The following is an 18,979-nucleotide window of genomic DNA, read 5'->3' as shown; positions in this document are numbered from 1 at the left end:
GGAGCTTGCCATTGCTAAATTAAAACCCTACTAAATTAAAATCAGCCATCTGATTTGATCTGACTTGTGCAGTGAAATTTCATAGGCTGTGACTAAAAGCAATTATACATTTGTAGCACGACGAACTTTGACAGTCCTTGGACTTTTTAATTAAAAAAAAGAGGAAAATAACAAAATAATGGTTCCCATTTTGTTCTTTTCTTAAAAAAACATTCCATTGCATGTAAACAATACAACAAATCACATTTATGAAATCCTTCATGTTCTCAAACAGTTTACTTCCTAAATAATTTTATAGTCCTTCTTTGAAAGTTGCCACAATGGAGCTGGCAACAGTAAATGGTTGATAGCTTACGGTTAAAGGTTTAATCCTGCTTTGTGTTTTAGGAAGCTTTTATTCTGCTTAAGATGAGCAGTTCTTTGGCGAGAAATATCTGAAATGTTTTTATCGATTCTTTGACCGTCAGATGTACCTAAGGTGTATTAACTGTTCTTACTTTTCATGTCTGGGGCTGATTCAGTGTCCAACTGATGATGACAAGCTTCGTAGATCAGTGATTTCCCAGAATGACTACTCTTCTGTCCTCTTGATCGTTCTTTGCATATATATATACACAGGCACTATTTTATGCCCTGCTTTTTTGCCCTTTATGTCCAAACGTGTACATAACAGTCATCCATCTATCCATCCATTTTCTAACCTCTTCTAATTTCAGAGTCGCTGGGGAAGCAGAATCTACCCCAGTAAGCAGCGGGTGCAAGATAAAGTACTTACTGGATGGGTAAGGAGTCCATCGCAGAGCACACACACACACACACACACACACACACACCAAGCCCAATAACCTGCCAGTGTGCGTTTGGACTGCGGGATGAAAAGGAGCACCTGGAGGAAACCCAGGCAAACACGGGAAATCACACAAACTCCACACAGACAGCAAACCTGGCCTGGAATGGAGCCCAGGGCACCCATGCTAACCACTGTATCGCCCTTCATAAGAGAGTCATACTGGCGGTAAAAAAAAAAGATCTGCCCTTACAAGCCCCATCGAGCTTGTACGCCCAACACCGGCCGCACCTTTGCTGCTTTCAGCAAGATCTCCCGCTCCTCTTCGTCTTTCCTCTGCTTCTCTATCCGCTCCAGCTGCTCGAAGAACTTCAGCTGCGACCGGACGTCTGTGGCCTGCTCGTACCATTCGTCGTCCTGCTGAAACCGGAAGACCAGTCAGTCATTCAGAACTCGGCTGCAGAGGAAGGACAAGGTCTCGCGAGGCGCAGCAGGACCCAATGCATCTGTAATGCGGTTCCTCGCCTGTTTGAAAAAAGCTTACTAGGGGAAAAATCAGAAAAGCACACGTTATCTCAGGTAGACAAGTTTGCAGGTCACTTCGAGTTAATGGCACTGCTGTTTTATTTCTAATCGTTTGTGTTGGGTAACTCGCCTATCAGATGATTTTAACACCCTAGCAATCCACCTAGCAAAGCCAAACACGCACACATCTGAGGAACCCACTGTTCTAAATTCACATTTAAATCACTTCTGGGGAGCGTGCTCTCCTGTCATCTCCCTTCTTGCTTTGTGTTCAGCTGATGCTGCAACTTAGTCACAACAACAATTTACATACCCAAGTCAACTTACTTTCTTTCAGGCTGTGTCTTTTTTTTGCTGATGCTAACCGTGGGTTCTCCAAAGCGCAAAGAAAGAAACACTTCTTAGTGCAGATAAAGCTTAAACCCTTAAACAAATCACTAAAACCAGAAAAAATGAGGTATATATACCGTTCTCCTTTTTCAATAATACTCAAAAATGGTGAGTTTTGAAGTTTTTCCTTTGGAGCAATCTTTACAGCGTGCGGGTTTTTGTTTCTACCACCTCAGAGAAAGGGGTGCATAATAAGTTCAATATGAAAAACTATGTTGTTATTTCAATCGTAACGGTAAATTTGCCCTTAACAGACACAACAGTACATAATTTAATGGCTTAAAATACGGAGAACAGTAAAAAGAAAAACAATCCATAATGAACCCTGCAGAAGGATCAATTAAGCAGAGTTTATCTTCAGTGAGGTTAATAATCAGACCCACAGAACTTACTTTATAGGTTTCCATTCTGTGTTGTGCAATTATTGTCACTTTCTCCAGCACGGTTCTTAGCCTTTCTTGTGTTGCATGGGAGATGAAGTTTACAGCCTCGGCAGGGACTTCAGTGACTCCAAACTTTTTAGCTGTAAGGAACGGAAACAAGAGAGGCGTTGAACTTTCAGTTTAACAATCCACGGTATTCTAATAGCGGGATTGAAGCCACAAGCCATGGCAGCTAGGTCAAAACATTTTGCAGTTTTAATTTGTATTGAGAGTGTTAAGAGCAAGATTTGCAAAAAGAAATAATTTGAATTAAGAAAACTTCCACTCTCTTCTTTGCATGTATTCACACTGGCCACCTTCCTTTAAAGGATAATTAAATCCCCTTAGAGCAAAACAGTTTCTGAAGTTACAACAGAAACTGCAAGACTAGGTAGAGAATTCTTTATTTCTTTTAAACAATTTTCTTACTTGCTGCCGCCTTTTAAGAAAACCATACCAATTATTTTATCGTCCTTTCTTATACATTTATTCATATTTAAGTAGTCTGAAAGAGCAGGAGGCAATTAGATCAATGAAATACAACAAGCTATTTGTGTAAAGCAACAGAAAATGTTCATGGGTGCATTAAATAATGTATGAAAAGAACGGCACAAATAACAGGACTTTGAGACTTATGAATGGCTTCTGTAACTGCCAGAACTCAGATGAACGGAGGGGGCTGATTATAAATAAAGAATAAATGAATCTTAAAGCACTGAAGGCCTGTCTTCAGCAAGACATGGAAGTTTTGGTGCTTAACACAAGTTTCAACAAACAGTTTTCAGAGAAAGGCTGAATGAGACGGATTAGGATAACGACTGTTTATGCTCAAAGATGTCTGACTCCACAAGGCTATACCTTGCCAAAAACAAACAAAACAAGTGTTTGTTATTACACTATTAACACTGTTTATGGCTTAAATCGGAACACTTGATAAAGTATGGGAAAAGGGACTTAATGATTTAAATGATTTCCTTAAAATAGGCCCTTTTGCCTTTTTTGAAACACAAGTCTGCGACTAAATGGCTACTTTCCAGAGCAGCAGGGATATAGCCAGGTCCTTGGCCTTGGACAGAAGCAAACAAATTTCAGGCACAGAGCGAGCCTAAAATTTAAGACAGGCCTCCTATATATTATAACTAAGGACACAGAAGGAGTCCCCCATGTGTCTCATATGAGACAACCCCAGGCTGCCAACACATGGTTGACTGCTGCAGTCCAGTGGGATTTCCACATCACTGTAGAAACCCATCATGTAATCACACAGTGCCTCTTCCCAAGTGGATACGAGATGTAAAGGACCGGGGGGATTCGGCAAAATCCTGCATGAACTTAGCTTTCCTTTTATGTCAAGATGACAAATTTGTGTGCCTAAGAAGCTTTTGTTCACATGCCCAACTTGAAGGGAAGAAAACTCTCTCTCTAATGGACGTAAAACAAAAGTGGGAGAAAAAAAAAATCTTGAGAGAGCAAATGAAGGCAGGGAGAAGAAATGGATGAGTCAGAGGAGTGCGGTGATAGTTGCGCTTCTTCCCTGATCTGATTTAAAAGAGCTGGCAGGCCTGGGAACTTCCCCTGGCTTTCTGTCAGCAAAGCGTTTTCTCTGGCCAATCACTGACAAAACCAAGGTGGGTAGCCGCCACTCACCAGCAGGAGGCAGTCTCTGCTCCTAGCACTCAAGGCTAGTGCACACTGAAGAAAGCCCCCAGACAAAGATTTACATTTTTAAACATGTTCTTCCTCAAGGCGACAGGATAACAACTACGCCAAAGCACGATATAATAGCACATAACCTTAGGCCTTCATTGGTATGCAATATATACTAAATCAAGTTAAAAAAAATTACAATTCCGTTAAGCACAATAAAGGTGGGCACTTTTTTTAGATAACAAGGGGGACTTGAACAGTGCTTCACTCACTTTCTTTCAATCACCACTTGACAAAAAGCAATCTCATGGATTTCTCACTCGTGTTAATATTCAGACAAGTACTGTGCAATAAAGATGAGCTTTCACTCACAGGAGTTAATTACAGTTCTTTGTGAAAATCTAGAGAATTGATTCTCAAGCGTGTTCTTCACATAGTGGTCCTTGCAGACTATGATTTTAGTGCCTCTGTTACTTAGGAAATTTTACAGTGCTAGATGACTACTTTTATCACCCTGGATATTGCTTACCATAATTAATGTAATAATTGTGCAAAACTCTGAAACTGAAACTCAGACAGCATCATCATTTTTCTTTTCCTTCAGAAAGATCATACAAAAAGACAAGGCCCGCAGTTACTTGTGCTCAGCATTTTGAGGCTGCTATCAGAGCGCTCTTACTTCAGTACACAGGACAAACCGACAAGGAACCTTCAAAAGACAACGCTATAAACAATTTATGGTAGAGCCTGCGGTTCAGCAAATTCTGTCAGCCACTGAAGAATTCATTACATTAGGTGAGAGAACTGTTAAGTGTATAAAATGCAAGCCAAGGCCAATACAAAAAAAAATCAGGAACTGGGGAAACGTTTCAACAAGGTTTGTAGATCAGGAGGATAAACCAAATGCTTTTCATAAATGACAGATGCAATTAGTTACTTAAACCATTTTTGTTTTATAAAGCGACAAAACAAACTCATTTGCCCTTTAGATTTTTAAAGATGAGGAAACGTATATATATACACTGAACCCAATAAGTCATTTGCACTCAAATGTATTGTCTTACAAGTAAATATAGCTCTGAGATTATGAAAGGAGGGCTACAAAACCAAGGCAAGGAACTAGGAAAATAAAAATAAAGCATTAAGTAGAAGAAGTGAACAAAAACGCTGTAAAAAAATTGCTGAGAACTTTTTTCAGAAGACGGGAGAGGCAGCAGGTTGTGCAGCCTTGCATGTTTTACTTCCTAAGGACAAACCTCACCTCCTTCATGCAGGTGTTTGATGCACCAGAACACGCGCCTCTCCAGCTACAGCGAGGCGCACTGGGGACAAGGCACGGCGGTCAATACCTGTTTCCAGTATCCGTTTGTGCAGCAGTCCAGAAGGAAGGAAAGCCTCATCTTTGCAGGAGCGGATCTGCGTCCCCACCAAGTCCGAGTTGGTGGCCAGGATGCGGGCACTCTCCTCATTCAGGTTGACCCCGGCCATCGAGGCAACGTCGTTGATGTCGTCGTCATCCCTAGGATAGAGAAGCAGGCGGTGAGTGACCGGTGTGACCAGAGTGACCGGTGACACTGGCACACCACCGCGGCTGTGCAGTCAGGAAGGGCTCACATGAACGTTTATTCCACAACAAACACCAGGAAGGAGATTATAGCCCATGTCATGCCATGATTAGTCCACTGCCCATTATCATATTAAACAAAAGGTGTTATCTGTATCTGTCACACTACACACAGGGTTCCGAGCACCAATATCCCAGTTTTAAAGCAAATCCAACTTACGGAACTGTATTTTTTATGGTAAGTACTGAATACTTGACATTTAGACTTTTAATTTACATATCAAAAGCCACTTTTTAAAACTCTCTAGGATATTGAAACAATAATTCTTACAACCTTTTAATTAAGCTAAGCAAAATGAGGCACTTCAGAAAACTTTTAGTAAGAGGACACTGTCACTAAATGGAATATATTACATCACAGTGGGATATTTCACAGCTATCATTTTGCAAAATTACTTATTAGGAGCAACAAGTGTTTCTGTATGTACAATTTGTGGTGAGATCTTAGTTAATTTATTACATGCTTTAAAATCATATGGTCACTCATAAACACACCTGCATGCTCAAAAACGAAATATTTCCAGCTGATAATACCTTTAATTCTAAAAGGCTAAGATGTTTTTTTTTTTTAAGTCAATGTACAGGAGGATTTACAATACGAAACACTAAACCGTTCTTGAATTACAACACATAAGACATGTTTCTCAATTTCTGAGTGTATGCCAGATGCACCTTGTCTGGGAAATTCTATAATAAATTTAAATAAATCCAATATTGACAGTGAAAATTATTTCACACGGCAATATGCCAACATTTGCGAAACGCTCCCGTCTACCTCCCTGTGCTCCCATGTGTGGACACATAATAATCTTCTGTTCTTCCTGCTGATGTTTCTGTGTTACTGTTAAAAACAGTTTTATGGCTATATGAATCTTGACACATCTGCAGGAGGTTGACACAGATAATTAGAATACTAACCCTTAAAATAGAGTTGCAGGATTTTACCATTAAACTTTGAGTAAACTAAGGATAGAAGCCTGAGTCTGAAGCAAAATATTCAATTGCTGAATGGGTACAAAATGTTAGTCAAAATAATAAGTAAACATCCATCCAATTTGTTTTTTTACTTCAAAGGTGCTTTCCTAAGCATGCGAGCTGGTTTTATTTATCCACAGTGGCCTGTTGCCTTGTGTTTCATGTAATAGGAATGTGTAAAACATAAGTGAAGCCAGTTTTTCTTAAACAGTGATTAGATAGTGTTTGAATTTGTCTTACTTAGTAAATGACTTCCTGGAGTGCTGCACTTGTGGAAAAATGGGTTTTAAGCTGGTTATATCTCTCTTAATTAAAAATAAACATGTGAAATACAGAATTTGCTGAGGCTAAAGAACTGGCACATAGTGAACATGTATCAGTGTGGATAATTCCCACAAGGGTGACGAGGCTGCATGATGGGATATGCAGGAGACAATATTTGCAGACTACTCAGGTAGACAAAAAATTACCTAGATAACATGAACAATCTTGAAAAGAGGCAGCAAATCTGAAAGAAGCGGGCATCACTGTGTTGAATGAAAAACTGTGGACTTCAAGTTGAATTATTCAAGGCTGGCGTGAAGCTTGACAAAAATCAAGCATTGAAATTTAATGTGGTTATGAGTTGCACTGGACTGGTATACCCCTCGTTAAAATGTATCTTCCACATGCAAGAAGAACAGGACTGTTAAGCTGTCTAATTGGTATTTCATGCTCAACTGTTGCAATATTGCTTATTTTCTTAAAAGAAAACTGTCTATACCTATATGAAAATTTGGAAATGAAATGAAATTGACTATTTTTTAAACGGGAACTTTGCTGTAGTTTCTAAAAAGAAATACACCCAATGTGAACAAAACATTTGCAAGAGGATGAGTTTGAAATAAAGTTCTTACACAGGTTGGAAAATGTGACCTGCCATAATCCCACGGACCTTTGCATCAAATGAATGTCATACTGCTGCTACACCTTTATTTCAAGCTGTTCCCACAGTCTGCCTGTGATATGGTATACTGGCACAACACAGCTCCTGTGTTCCACCCCTGAGATGTCAGAGCTTCCGAATACAATATGACTGTTGGCTCAGGTGGATGCTTTGTCAAAGTGCTTGGAGACCTTTGTTAAGACATGAAAATGAAAAAAAAACAATAAAAGTAAGCTGCTGTTTCTCTGCCCTGTGAACAAGCAGATTACGCCGCAACTCCAAAATGTTGTAGCACCAACAATAAAAATGCCGACCTGAAATAGAGAAGTCATGCATAGTACGCCTTTTGCACAGCGGAGTACATCTTTCATCTGGTAGGGATTCATTTAGTCTCTTTCCCCAAAGCGAGCAATTAAGGTCATTTTGCAACTTCCCTTTGTATACTAAGGAACGCAAACCACTGTAGCTGAGGACCTCAATTGCAGTTGCTTTCTTTTGAGTGCTGCCAATTGTGCATCCAGCGCAAAGCTAAAACACATGTCTACAGAATGGTAAAAAAACGTTTGGGAGTTGTTAAGGGTACTCAGCATGCAAGATTGTAAATCGATTTTCAAAAAATTAAAAATGGGAAACAGTTTTGGAGTAACAGTGCTGATGAAGATAGGGGCTCAAACATTTCTGGAATCCTAGATCTTGCAATTTACACTGTAGCACAGAGAGAGAGGGTGAAAGGACCAGAGAGTGGGAAACATCTGCTTTGACTTTAATAAATAAATTATGATCCATGGCCACTTGAAGAAAAATTAACCAAACTGTCGCACTTTAAAACTAGAGAAAGCTAGTTGTCTTTTACTATCAATCCTGCTGTTTTAAATCTCAGACTGGGACTTGAACTGGGATTTGAAGCACTGGATGGTAACAATTGAGTGAGCTTTTCTTCCATCTAAAAAAAGTCTACCTTTTCATCTTTAGGTCAGTCATTACCCATTCTCTACAAGGAAAGTGCAAGACAAAATATCAATCAAACTCTACTGGTGTTTTCTTTGTTGGGATGATAGCAGACAGCTGTACGGCATCAAGGAGTTTCCCAATACACATCTAGTGCTTATTTTGCTTTTTTGTAGCAAAAAAAATAACATTCAACAACCTGAATTTAAACAAATACTAATTTTACAGTTCCGTTGGCCCTTCCACATATGCACATGTACAACCACTAATTTCTGGACAAACGCAAAAAATAATACGAGGAATCTAATTACCATGCACTGCATACACATAAAACAGTGCTGGAACGAGAGGGGGAAAAAATAATCGAATAAAACACAGAAGAACAAAAAATCATCAGTATTTAAAAAAGGGGGAATGTTCTGCTTTAGCAGCTAGTTTGCCTCCCAGCTACTAACACATTCTGCACACATGCTGGGAATGTTCGGGAAAACTAGTCAGCATTCACAGGATTAATACAGGTTTCCTCCTCAGTGCCTCCAGGCACAACACCGAGACATTTATTTGTCCTCAGGAGAGGTTAGGGGTTGAAACGCGAAGATGGAAACTGCAGTCTTTGTTCAGGCACACAGAACGTAACTCCACTGCCATGACGAGGAATAAAGCTATTTAAACACTCACGGATTAATACACGGAAACAACTCTACCCACCACCACCTACCCACTTTCCCCGAACAGACAATTTATATTTAAAAGCACACATCAGCTAATGTAGTCCTGTTCGCCACAGCAACAATAGAAAAAAAAATGTCTGCCTGTAAAGGAAAACTGACAAACAGCCTTGACAGCTTAATTACCAAAGTCAGTAAAGATTTATTGATTTATCAATCAGTGCCTCGAGCAGTCACGTTGCCCCCGGGGGAGAGCGAACCATTATGATGAACTCGGTGTGCAGCTTGCGTGACCCCACTGCCTCATCAGGCTCCCGGCCGAGGCAGCACGCGCAGCGACTGCGGCGTTTCACTGACTCTCTCGTCAGGTCCCCGGCGCTGACCTACTGCCCACCGACCAGCAGACCTCGAATATAAAAGGTCTCGGACCATTCTGCGCTTAGAGATTTAAAAAACGCATAAAGAAAATTCTAGGTTAATTAATGGAGGCAAGACCTCCGAGTTATCTAGTGGATCAGATTTAGCCCTGTATTTCCTCAGAAATTCTTCATTTCTTTGGTCTCTGCCTCCCACCCACAATCCCGCTTGCAAACTGCACACGCTGTCTGTTTTAAAGCACATGTGCCAAAGTCATGACTCATGAGTATCCAGGAAAGGCCTGCTGCACACAGATGGAGAGACGAGAAGGCAGGAGGACTTCTGAACAGACCCCAAGTGGTCACACAGTAAAGGCCGAGGAAATATTATTTTTATAGGGAAACGGCTTGTTTTGCTTAAAAAAAGAACTCCTCAGAAGAACTTCATTCAGAAATCAGATGTAAGTCATCCACTCCTTTCTTTCACTTTAAGTATTGAACATCACACATCCCTAGTTAAGGAAATGCCATTCATTTATTTCAACAGTTCCTCGTCAACTGCAAACACTAATTTTCCATTATGCATTCTTTAATTGTTTTGTTTCAATTGAAACATGTATTATTTAATAGTGGGATTATGAATTAGATTGCCTTAAGATGCCAGTTTTCATTCCATCATGCATGGAAAGACGCACTAAAGTAGCACTGACCTTTGGAAATGCTGAGATTAAATAATTAAGAAGCCACAGTTAATGAACTTTGTAGGGCTTGAATAGGGCTTTGTAGGATGGTAGAACAAGGTAATCACTAAAACAAAGCTTCAAGGAATTCAAATGAGTAAAGATACTTTCCTTAACATTACATCATGCCATGAAGCACCGAGTATTTCAGGACATGAACTAAACTTTTCATAGCAGTTGACAATCTGTCTGTCATGATACAGGAGTAGGCCTAAACCAAAGATGCATGGAAACAATCTGTGTGGCGGGAGCACATTTCCAAGCACTCCAGGAACTTACAGCAGCAACAAGTGACTGGTATTTCAGTCACTGCTAGCAAGGGGGAATCAGACACATGCAACATGGACTCTAATCAGCCAGGAGTCGTGAATACGTTTACAGATCTGTTCACAAATCAATTGTTGACTACCATTTTTATCTCCATCCCTGCAAATGGACATGTGGTGGGCCAGGCAATACAGTACAGCCCCTATGAGCTCAAAGAATGGGCAGCACTGTGGAGCAGTAGTTAGGGTTCTTGAGCAGGGTACTTCACCTGAAGTATTCCAGTAAAATTCCCAGGTGTTTAAATGAATAAATATGTCACATTTGATGAAATCTCAATTAACAGGAAATGCACAAAACTGATTTTGGTAGAAATTTTGTTGGGAAAACGAGAGACTATTCACATGGGACTGTTCTGAGAGAGCACTGTATCCCAGAATCCACTGACGAGCTTCACTCAGGCTAAATGCAGTTTTTGGTGAGGAAGTAGTCAGGAGCACTTTCAGTTGTGTCTTTGTAGACAGATGTCCTCTGTATCATTACACATCCTTGGTCTTCGAGTGTGTTCAGCATTAACATTCAATTAAAAATAACATATACTGTATATGAACTTAATGGTGGCCCATGCATTAAGTTCATATACAGTATGAACTTAATGGTGGCCCATGTATTTTTTGAAGAGCACATGTTAATGTGTCTGTTTTACTCTAGGTTTTGGCTAAGAACACTCTTTATTGTAACTGTGAGGAGAAGAGTCTTTTGTTGGTATTTCTTTATGAAGAAAGAAAAACACAGCTTCGTTATTTTATATTGAAAATAAAAAAAAAACATTACTTGCTGCATTTTCAACATGTTTGAAACAGCACTTGATTTTTCCAGCTTGACAATACGGCAAGAACAACTGTAAATCGTTATAAAAAAAAGATTTACATGTGTGCTCCCAGCAGCCCACACCTCATTGCTCTGAGCATGGCCCTGCTGTTATTCTGGTGGAATGCTGCCCTCTTGTGTTTTATTACGGCATTAATATTCCAGCTCCCTTTGTGCTTTCCCCTTGACTCTAAAGAAACGCAGTTTTGTACCTGAAAGAACCGCCTCCAGGGTCATTCAGCTTGTTTTTCTGATTTGCAGAGACCTGAACAGCAAAGCCCCCGGGACCTTTGCTTGCTTGTATTGTTGGTGCCTTCCCTACTGTGCCTGAAAAAACACAAGCAATATTATCATGAGCTGTCCAACAGAATTTCCATCAAACGGTTTCCTGTCTCAGGAATACCTTTAACCATTCTTGTTAACACTGGGGAAAAGAAGAATAAAAGCTGTGGAATGGTTCTCTCCAGGTCCGTATATAAAGCGCAACTTGCTGTCAATATCACTGTGCTTCAATGACTTTTCTAGTATTCTAAACCGTGTCCTACTGCTTGAAGATGCTTTTCCGTAAAGGCACAAAGACAGCCGGAGTGAATTTAAACTTGATTTTAACAGGCATGTTCCTAGCCAAAAGGCACAAAAGTATTTTTAGAACTTTCCCGCGTTCCAATTTAAGGACATAAAACAACCTACAGATCTCCCACTGCAAGTCATTTTAAAGTAGAAGCAGAAAGAATTTGTGCACACACCTCCAAGCACACATACCTTCAGTCCTCCTACAACCACACTATATACCACACTGTTCAGAAGGCAGTGCCAGTTATGTACATTGCTCGGACCCAGGAGATCATATGTTGCAGTTTAAATAAAATATAAAAACGAGTATAAGGTGTTCAAAATTGAAGAAAACATTTATTTGGGGAGCCACGTGTCAATATAATGTAAAAAGGATATCTAATTTCTATATCAATCCCTTTCGAAGTGGCAACTGAAGAGGCAGCTGCTATGAAAGTCTACCTTGTGGTCGAACAGTCTGCGTGATCACCATGGGCATTCGAACTTGACTGGACTGGACACCAGGAGCGCGCTTGATAGCCTAGTAAAAACAAGATGAGAGGTGAAGATGACTGTTATTTGTTTTAGTTTTCTGGTCATATACACACTGTAACCCAGATTTCTTACACTTTAGCAAACTGTCACCTGGTTATGCCAACTTCAATATACGTGAAGATGCTATCAACTTGTTATGGTTTCACAGTATTGTGTAGAAATTCAAGGCAGCAAGCTTCCTTTGCAAACATATAAAATACGGAATATTTCAGTTCATCCTATTTGTTTATTTTTTTAATTACAAACCTGGAAACAACACATCTAGGCCAAAGTGCTATTATTGTTTGGAGAAAAAATCCCAATACAAAGCAACACAGTATCATGAGATGCTTAATTAGCCATAGTAGTCAGAGGGCAGACGGGTAAATTCCTCTTCAGAGGAAGGAAGCAGACTGTTAAACACAGGACACTGTGTTCCACTAGGTAGTGGAAATGGAGACAGTGGATGTTCACATATAAAAGGGAGCAAAATGAAAGAGAAAAAAGACATGAACTGGGGGAGGGGTTGAATGTAGGCTAATAAAAACATTTCTTTCCATAGATATGGCCACTGGAAAGTCCTGAGGCAAAGCCATCCATTCTTACCAGTTTGCTTTTCAGCGCATATTTTTCAACCTTGTTTTCCCTTTCCCTGCCACACGGTATATTACTGTTCAAGGCCTGAAAATGATGAAAACTATTTTCCCAAGAACTACTGCGGGGCCATTAGACTAAGCTTTACATTCGGCAGGTTCACCAACAATAGAACACTTCTGTTGGCATGAGTTCAGCGTACGAGAAAAAAATACACTTAACCATAGCTATACCACATAATTCAGCTAAGTTTTATTTATTTCAATGTGCAAAAATTTATTTCAGCTTTGCAAAAAAAATGCTTTAAAACAGAAATTGCGCTTTAATATCCTACCTTTATGTGCAACGTATTTCTTCCTCTGAAGAAATGCGCCTAAAGACCTGAATTGTGGCGAAGTGTTTTTCCTAAGGAGTCCACTCAATAACAAAAGCAAATGTGTCTAAAAGAAGTCTTCGTTGACGCCCCATTTCGTTCTCTTCACTCATCAACCAAAACATGAAAATGCTGTCATGATACCATGGCAAACCCAGGTCATCACTCTGGATTCAGGCTGCCTGGTCTACTAACAAAAAGCTACGTGCAGACAGTGTTAAAGTTTCAGGAAGCATAAAAGCCATCTAGATGCTGCCTGTAGCTTCCTAGTGAAATTTGGCTTAGTATCAGTACACAAGCCTAGTCCTTTCAACTAGGAGAGCACTAGCTGACTTTGTTGTAAGATGACGTCTGTGTGACCCCAAGGTTCAAATCAAGAGCAAAGAAGAAGGAACCAGTATCCAAGAACCTGATTGTCACCTGCCTCTTTCATTTCTAATTCCTGCACAGTGCATTCCAGCATCAACGGTTTTGAGCCCGACTTGACTTAAAAGAGATAAATCCTTCCCCTCCCCTTGTTTTCCTATGTGAAAGCGCAGCTTTTTGGCTAAGTTGGGATTGCTACGCAACGTATTTGATATCCAGTAAACAGACTTTAAGACACAGTTGTGAAGCAGCCGGGTATGTACCAGGTGGGAAGTGTGGGCTGTCCCTGGTGCGTGAGGCAGTATGCTGGGCACCGTGTTGCCAACGCTGTTGGGGTGCCGCACTCGGACCGTGGGCCCGGCGACGATGGTGGGCACGGTGCCAGCAGCGGCCTGGGGCGTCCCTGGAGCCGGTTTCACCTGCTGCAGGGGCTGCTGGGTTTGCATCAGGGACTGCTGGCTGTTCAGCAACGACTGCCTCAGGGCAGGCAGACTTTTCTGTTTACAACAAGAATAACAAAGTCGAAATTACACTTAAGCCAACATTTACAGAACGCATTAAGCATTTAAACATTCAGAATCTTCCATTCCAGCGTAGTTCTCCAAAGCCCCATTTCAGTAAGCTGATTCTGAAACTTAAAACACTATCCTTGCAATTTCAGGACCATCTATTTTTTTTTAGAATTCATAACTTACAAACTGGCAGTAAATAAATTAGCAAAAATGTCACAGTTCAAGTACACAGCATATGTTTGATTTTAAAGCACTAAAGAAGTTTTAAAACATAAACATAGCATTTATATAAAGGTAACATTTGTATACAACAAAGAATCTGGTGTTCAATTAGGTTTAGGCAAGGAAATTATAACAGATAAAATATATAATTTAATAGCTAGACAAAATACATGATTTAATTTAACAGTAGCAATGCTGACCTGACATTTACACAAAGTATAGGCTATATTACCACAAAGTTTTTAATCACTGGGAGTGGTTACATTACACTGGATGCCATAAAGCACACCCAAACATGTCTACTCCCTTTTAAAAGATGGGAGCATCTTGTGATCACTGATGTTCACAGAGGAAACAGAGAACCAGTCCTGGTTGTTGGCCTCCTGTAATATGTATTCAAAATCTGAATGCTCGGACTGAAAACGTCTAAGGGTGAAGCAAGTTACAATAAACCCTAAAGTGAAAAAAATGAAATGTATATTAATATGAGTTCTCAAACCCTTGACCTACAGCAGCAAATCTTTTTGGCAAGTCTCGACTAACTTTGTACGTTGCCTTGATGCAGTTCTGCCTATTTCTAGCAGATTTGCTAAAGCTATCTCACTTATTTCTAGGGGATCGCTTGTGGACAGCAGTCTTTATATAGATTCTCAGCAGAATTCAAGTCAGTGACTGAGTCACTCAGGGATATTCACTTTGTTAAGAGACTACTCTGTAGCTTGGGCCTCGTACTGCTGAAAGGTGAATTTTTGTCCCAGTTTTACAGATTTTCCTCTAAAATGTATCTCATCTATGTTCCCAGCAGTCTTCACATGCTTCCCCAGCATCACGCAAGCATAACGCTGCCACCGTGGTGCTTTTCCTTAGGGGGGGTGATGACTGTGGGACGCAGTACGTGGGGCTTGCATCAGGCATAACGCTTTGCATTTAGATAAAGGATTTGTCACCTGAACACGAAACCTTTTGCCCCATATTTGCAGGAGCACTTGGGGGCTTGGTTGTGACCCCCAGGCTGGACTGGAGATGTTTGTTTTTCCTTTCCACACAAGACCCCTTGGTGTAGCCACCAGGGCATTGCAGACCCTGTGGAACCCTTTCAAACTGGCTGCTGGCCCCCCAGTGGCACTCATAACCGGCCCCCTCCTTGCCCAGCTGCGAGGAACACTGGGATCTAGGTAGTGTCTGGGTGTCTTCCGACTCTTAATGATCAATTTCACTGAGCTCAGAGAGATGTTAAGGCTCATTAAAATATTTTTCCACTCATCTTCCGACTTGTTCCTTTATTCAGCTTTATCTCCAAGATGTCTGAAACGGCGTTGGGTGGTTGAATCCTTGCTTGAAATTCACTACCAGACTGGGGGACCTTACAGAGATAGGTGTTTTTATTCTGAAATCATGGGAACCACTATTTTAGCATGCTGACAAACATTATTCAAGCATTAACATTATTCTGTGGCTTGTTAACGTAACTTTGTGCACCTTAGTTTGAATATGCCACAGCAAAGGGTCTGTATACCTATAATTAATAATTGCTTACACTTATATAGGGCTTTTCTGGACAATCCACTCAAAGTGCTTTACAGGTAATGGGGATCCCCTCCACCACCACCAATGTTTAGCCCCACCTGGATGATGCGACGGCAGCCATAGTGCTCACCACACATCAGCGATCAGTGGGGAGGAGAGCAGAGTAATGAAGCCAGTTCATAGAGGGGGACTATTAGATGGCCATGATTGGTAAGGGCCAATGGGAAATTTGGCCAGGACACCGGGGTTACACCCCTACTCTTTTTGAGAAACGCCCTGGGATTTTTAATGACCACAGAGAATCAGGACCTCGGTTTTACATCTTATCAGAAGGATGGCACCTGTTTACAGTACAGTGCCCCCATCCCTATACTGGGGCATTAGGACCCACATAGACCGCAGGGTGAGCGCCCCCTGCTGGCCCCACTAACACCTCTTCCAGCAGCAACCTTAGTTTTTCCCAGGAGGTCTCCCATCCAGGTACTGGCCAGGCTCACACCTGCTGAGCTTCAGTGGGTTGCCAGTTGTGAGTTGCAGGGTGACATGGCTGCTGGATACAATCATACTATGCAATCATGACATTTCTATTTTTCTTTCATATTATTAATATATTTACTTTTTTTGTTTTTGTGTACAATAGGCTGTGTAGATAGATAGATAAGACTTTAATAACCCCAAAAAAGACAAACTCTGAAAACTGTGCAAAACTGGGTCTGAATACTTGTACACTCTACCAACCGAACAAGCAAAGGCCATTTACCTTTAATATATCTCTTGTCATTCAATCATTTGGCTTGGAAACGTAAAGACAAACATACCTTTAGAAAAGGAACAAGGTAGGGCTGTGGAGATGATTTTAACTCGGATTGCAGACGGTTTGTGAATTCCTCGGGTTCAATCTTTGCATCCTGTTAGAAACGAAAAGGCATGACTACTGAAAAATGACAGCAATACTCACAATGGGGAAGAATAGCTGGGAATAATCCAAGCTGACTGTGCACCTCCTAACCTCCATTATATTTTGCAAATCATACGCAACTTTTAGAAAATTAATTACGATTATTTTATTTTTACTTCCTTTACACAAAGATAAAAATTATTTTAGATCATAAAGTTATTTTTGTCTGTGTATAAAGGCCATAGAGCAAAGTTTAGAAACAAGTGTGTCATTGGGAGCTACAACAGATTTGGCACAGACTAACAAGCAAAGACTACAATTTAATAACATAAAGATAAGGTTAATGTGATGCCGACACATGTTTTGACATCCTTCTCTTCAGCAAGGTTTTTAAAGTTTCTTGTGGTGTTCCACAAATGACATGGTTGTCTGTTTGAAGTTAAGCATGATACTACGGAACTGGCTGTTCTTGTCCCCATCTGATACTATCTATGATGAAATTCCCCCTCTCTCTCTAAAATCGTTTTCTAATCTGAGGGGATGGGCGGGAACACACTGGATCAATCTGATAAAGAACTCCAGACTTCCAAAGTGTTTCATATTGAAGTACAAAGTGAACTGAGGTATAAAATTTCCAGTTCTTGACCTACAGTTAGCCGTCATTCAACTATGAATCCCAAAAACCTAATATTACAACAGTAAAAACATATGGAAAATATATTTCACAAACAAATGTATTGCCAATTACATTAACAAGTCACCAAGACTACTTGTCCTATAAGAGTGCATCTGCTTACTAAGGACGGATTTGCATTTGGATGAAAAAGGCGAATGTTTTAGTTTCAGTTTAAGAAAGCGTGTAGTTTGGCGCCATCTACAGATACATATTATTCATTACCACACAGGAAAAAAAAGGAAACTCCAGATTCTCAACCACATCGATTACAAGCAATATGCCTTTACCATGATGTGTTGTAGTAACATTTTTAATAATAATATTGGATGGTTTAACTGCTAATGCACAATATAGACTTTAGTGAGAGCTGAAGATTCATCACTCTAATCATTTAAAAAAAAATTGAATATATACCAATTTCTAAATCTAGAATTTCTGAGCATAAACTAGACCTTCTGGTGCTGAAAGGAATACCCACAAGGAGCTCTGCACCCACCATATCTCCTATGGTCCTCTGCTTTGTCCACAATATCACAATTCAGTTTCAGAATAATTCAGCAATAGCAGATTCATATCAGTAACACATGCTTGGTGCGAGCATCAAAGATTGAACTCGACACAAAGAATTCACAGAAGAAATACAAATACGAGGTTCCGTTAAAATCCAGCATATTAAACTCTGGAAAGTCAAAGCTCCATTTCGGACACAGCATAAAGTTTGACACTTCGTTAAGCTACATTTGTTTTCAGTTTTAGTCATATTTAAACTCATTTTTAATTCAATTTAATTTCAGGATTTGTTCCATTTGCACGTGCAAAGGCAAGCGATTTCTTCGGCTCGTCTCCCCATTGAGGGGCATCAGCAGGAGCTCTTGCCTTTACAGCTGGAGTGGCTCCCAGTGCAGACCAAGCCAGAACGACATTAAGAGCATCCCGACATGGCTCACACAGCTGTGGTGTTACCTACCAGGGACGCTGGTCAGCCGGATGGGTCATGCTACTCTGACCATCACCTTAGAAGGCGATTTTTCTTTTGCAAACTTTATAAAAGAAGCAACAAAGCAAACAGACCCTTTCAAGAATTCAGTCACCTTTGCATTCCCTGCCTCTGCCAAATAAGCCAATTAAAAAAACAAAGACACTTGCCAGCAAATCCTGCACAAGGGCTTTCACGTTCCGGGAGGTTTCTGGAGACGGTGAGTTATGAGATGCGAGCTTGATTAATGTGGCCAGGAAGTTTTTGCATTTCTTCACATTTTCTTGCATTTCCTAGAGGAGGACAAGGACAGAATTCAGTTTAACACAGCCCTGTGATGCTTCCTAGCTGCCTCTGGGTCCCGCTAGGAAAAAGAACATTTGAGTGTCCACTGTGCAGGAATCTAAAAAAAAAAAAAAGAACTCGACACCCAGCCCCAGTCACCACGCGCAACAGGAGAGTCATGAACGTTGCCCTCACCCAAACCCAAACGGATCAGGTGCATGAGGAAGGATTAACACTGAATTAGCACTGTATGACAGCTCTTCAGCAGTTTGTGCTGTTGTGATGGTGGATACAAGTCACGGCTGTTGGCGGGAGCAGCGTGG

General features: G+C 40.6%; 1 protein-coding gene across 2 annotated transcripts in view; it reads right to left on the bottom strand.

Moving 5' to 3' along the window:
- The window catches only part of LOC102692312 (transcription initiation factor TFIID subunit 4-like), a 90,226-nt gene that overhangs the window by 50,218 nt on the left and 21,029 nt on the right, over positions 1 to 18,979 (bottom strand). Inside the window, exons 5-12 of one of the 2 annotated variants that reach the window (XM_015368350.2) lie at positions 18,542 to 18,664; positions 16,640 to 16,729; positions 13,824 to 14,057; positions 12,156 to 12,234; positions 11,354 to 11,468; positions 5,121 to 5,290; positions 2,095 to 2,225; positions 1,079 to 1,207 (exon numbers count right to left, since the gene is read on the bottom strand). In XM_015368350.2, coding sequence (XP_015223836.2) covers positions 1,079 to 1,207; positions 2,095 to 2,225; positions 5,121 to 5,290; positions 11,354 to 11,468; positions 12,156 to 12,234; positions 13,824 to 14,057; positions 16,640 to 16,729; positions 18,542 to 18,664 — 1,071 coding nt within the window. The remainder of the gene's footprint in view (positions 1 to 1,078; positions 1,208 to 2,094; positions 2,226 to 5,120; positions 5,291 to 11,353; positions 11,469 to 12,155; positions 12,235 to 13,823; positions 14,058 to 16,639; positions 16,730 to 18,541; positions 18,665 to 18,979) is intronic. The other variant, XM_015368351.2, reaches the window with a different exon arrangement.

The sequence above is a fragment of the Lepisosteus oculatus genome, chromosome 20 (genome assembly GCF_040954835.1).
Source record: "Lepisosteus oculatus isolate fLepOcu1 chromosome 20, fLepOcu1.hap2, whole genome shotgun sequence".
Classification (NCBI taxonomy): domain Eukaryota; kingdom Metazoa; phylum Chordata; class Actinopteri; order Semionotiformes; family Lepisosteidae; genus Lepisosteus; species Lepisosteus oculatus.
Note: the sequence above shows the minus strand (reverse complement) of the source record. Positions and strands in the feature narration are given on the sequence as shown.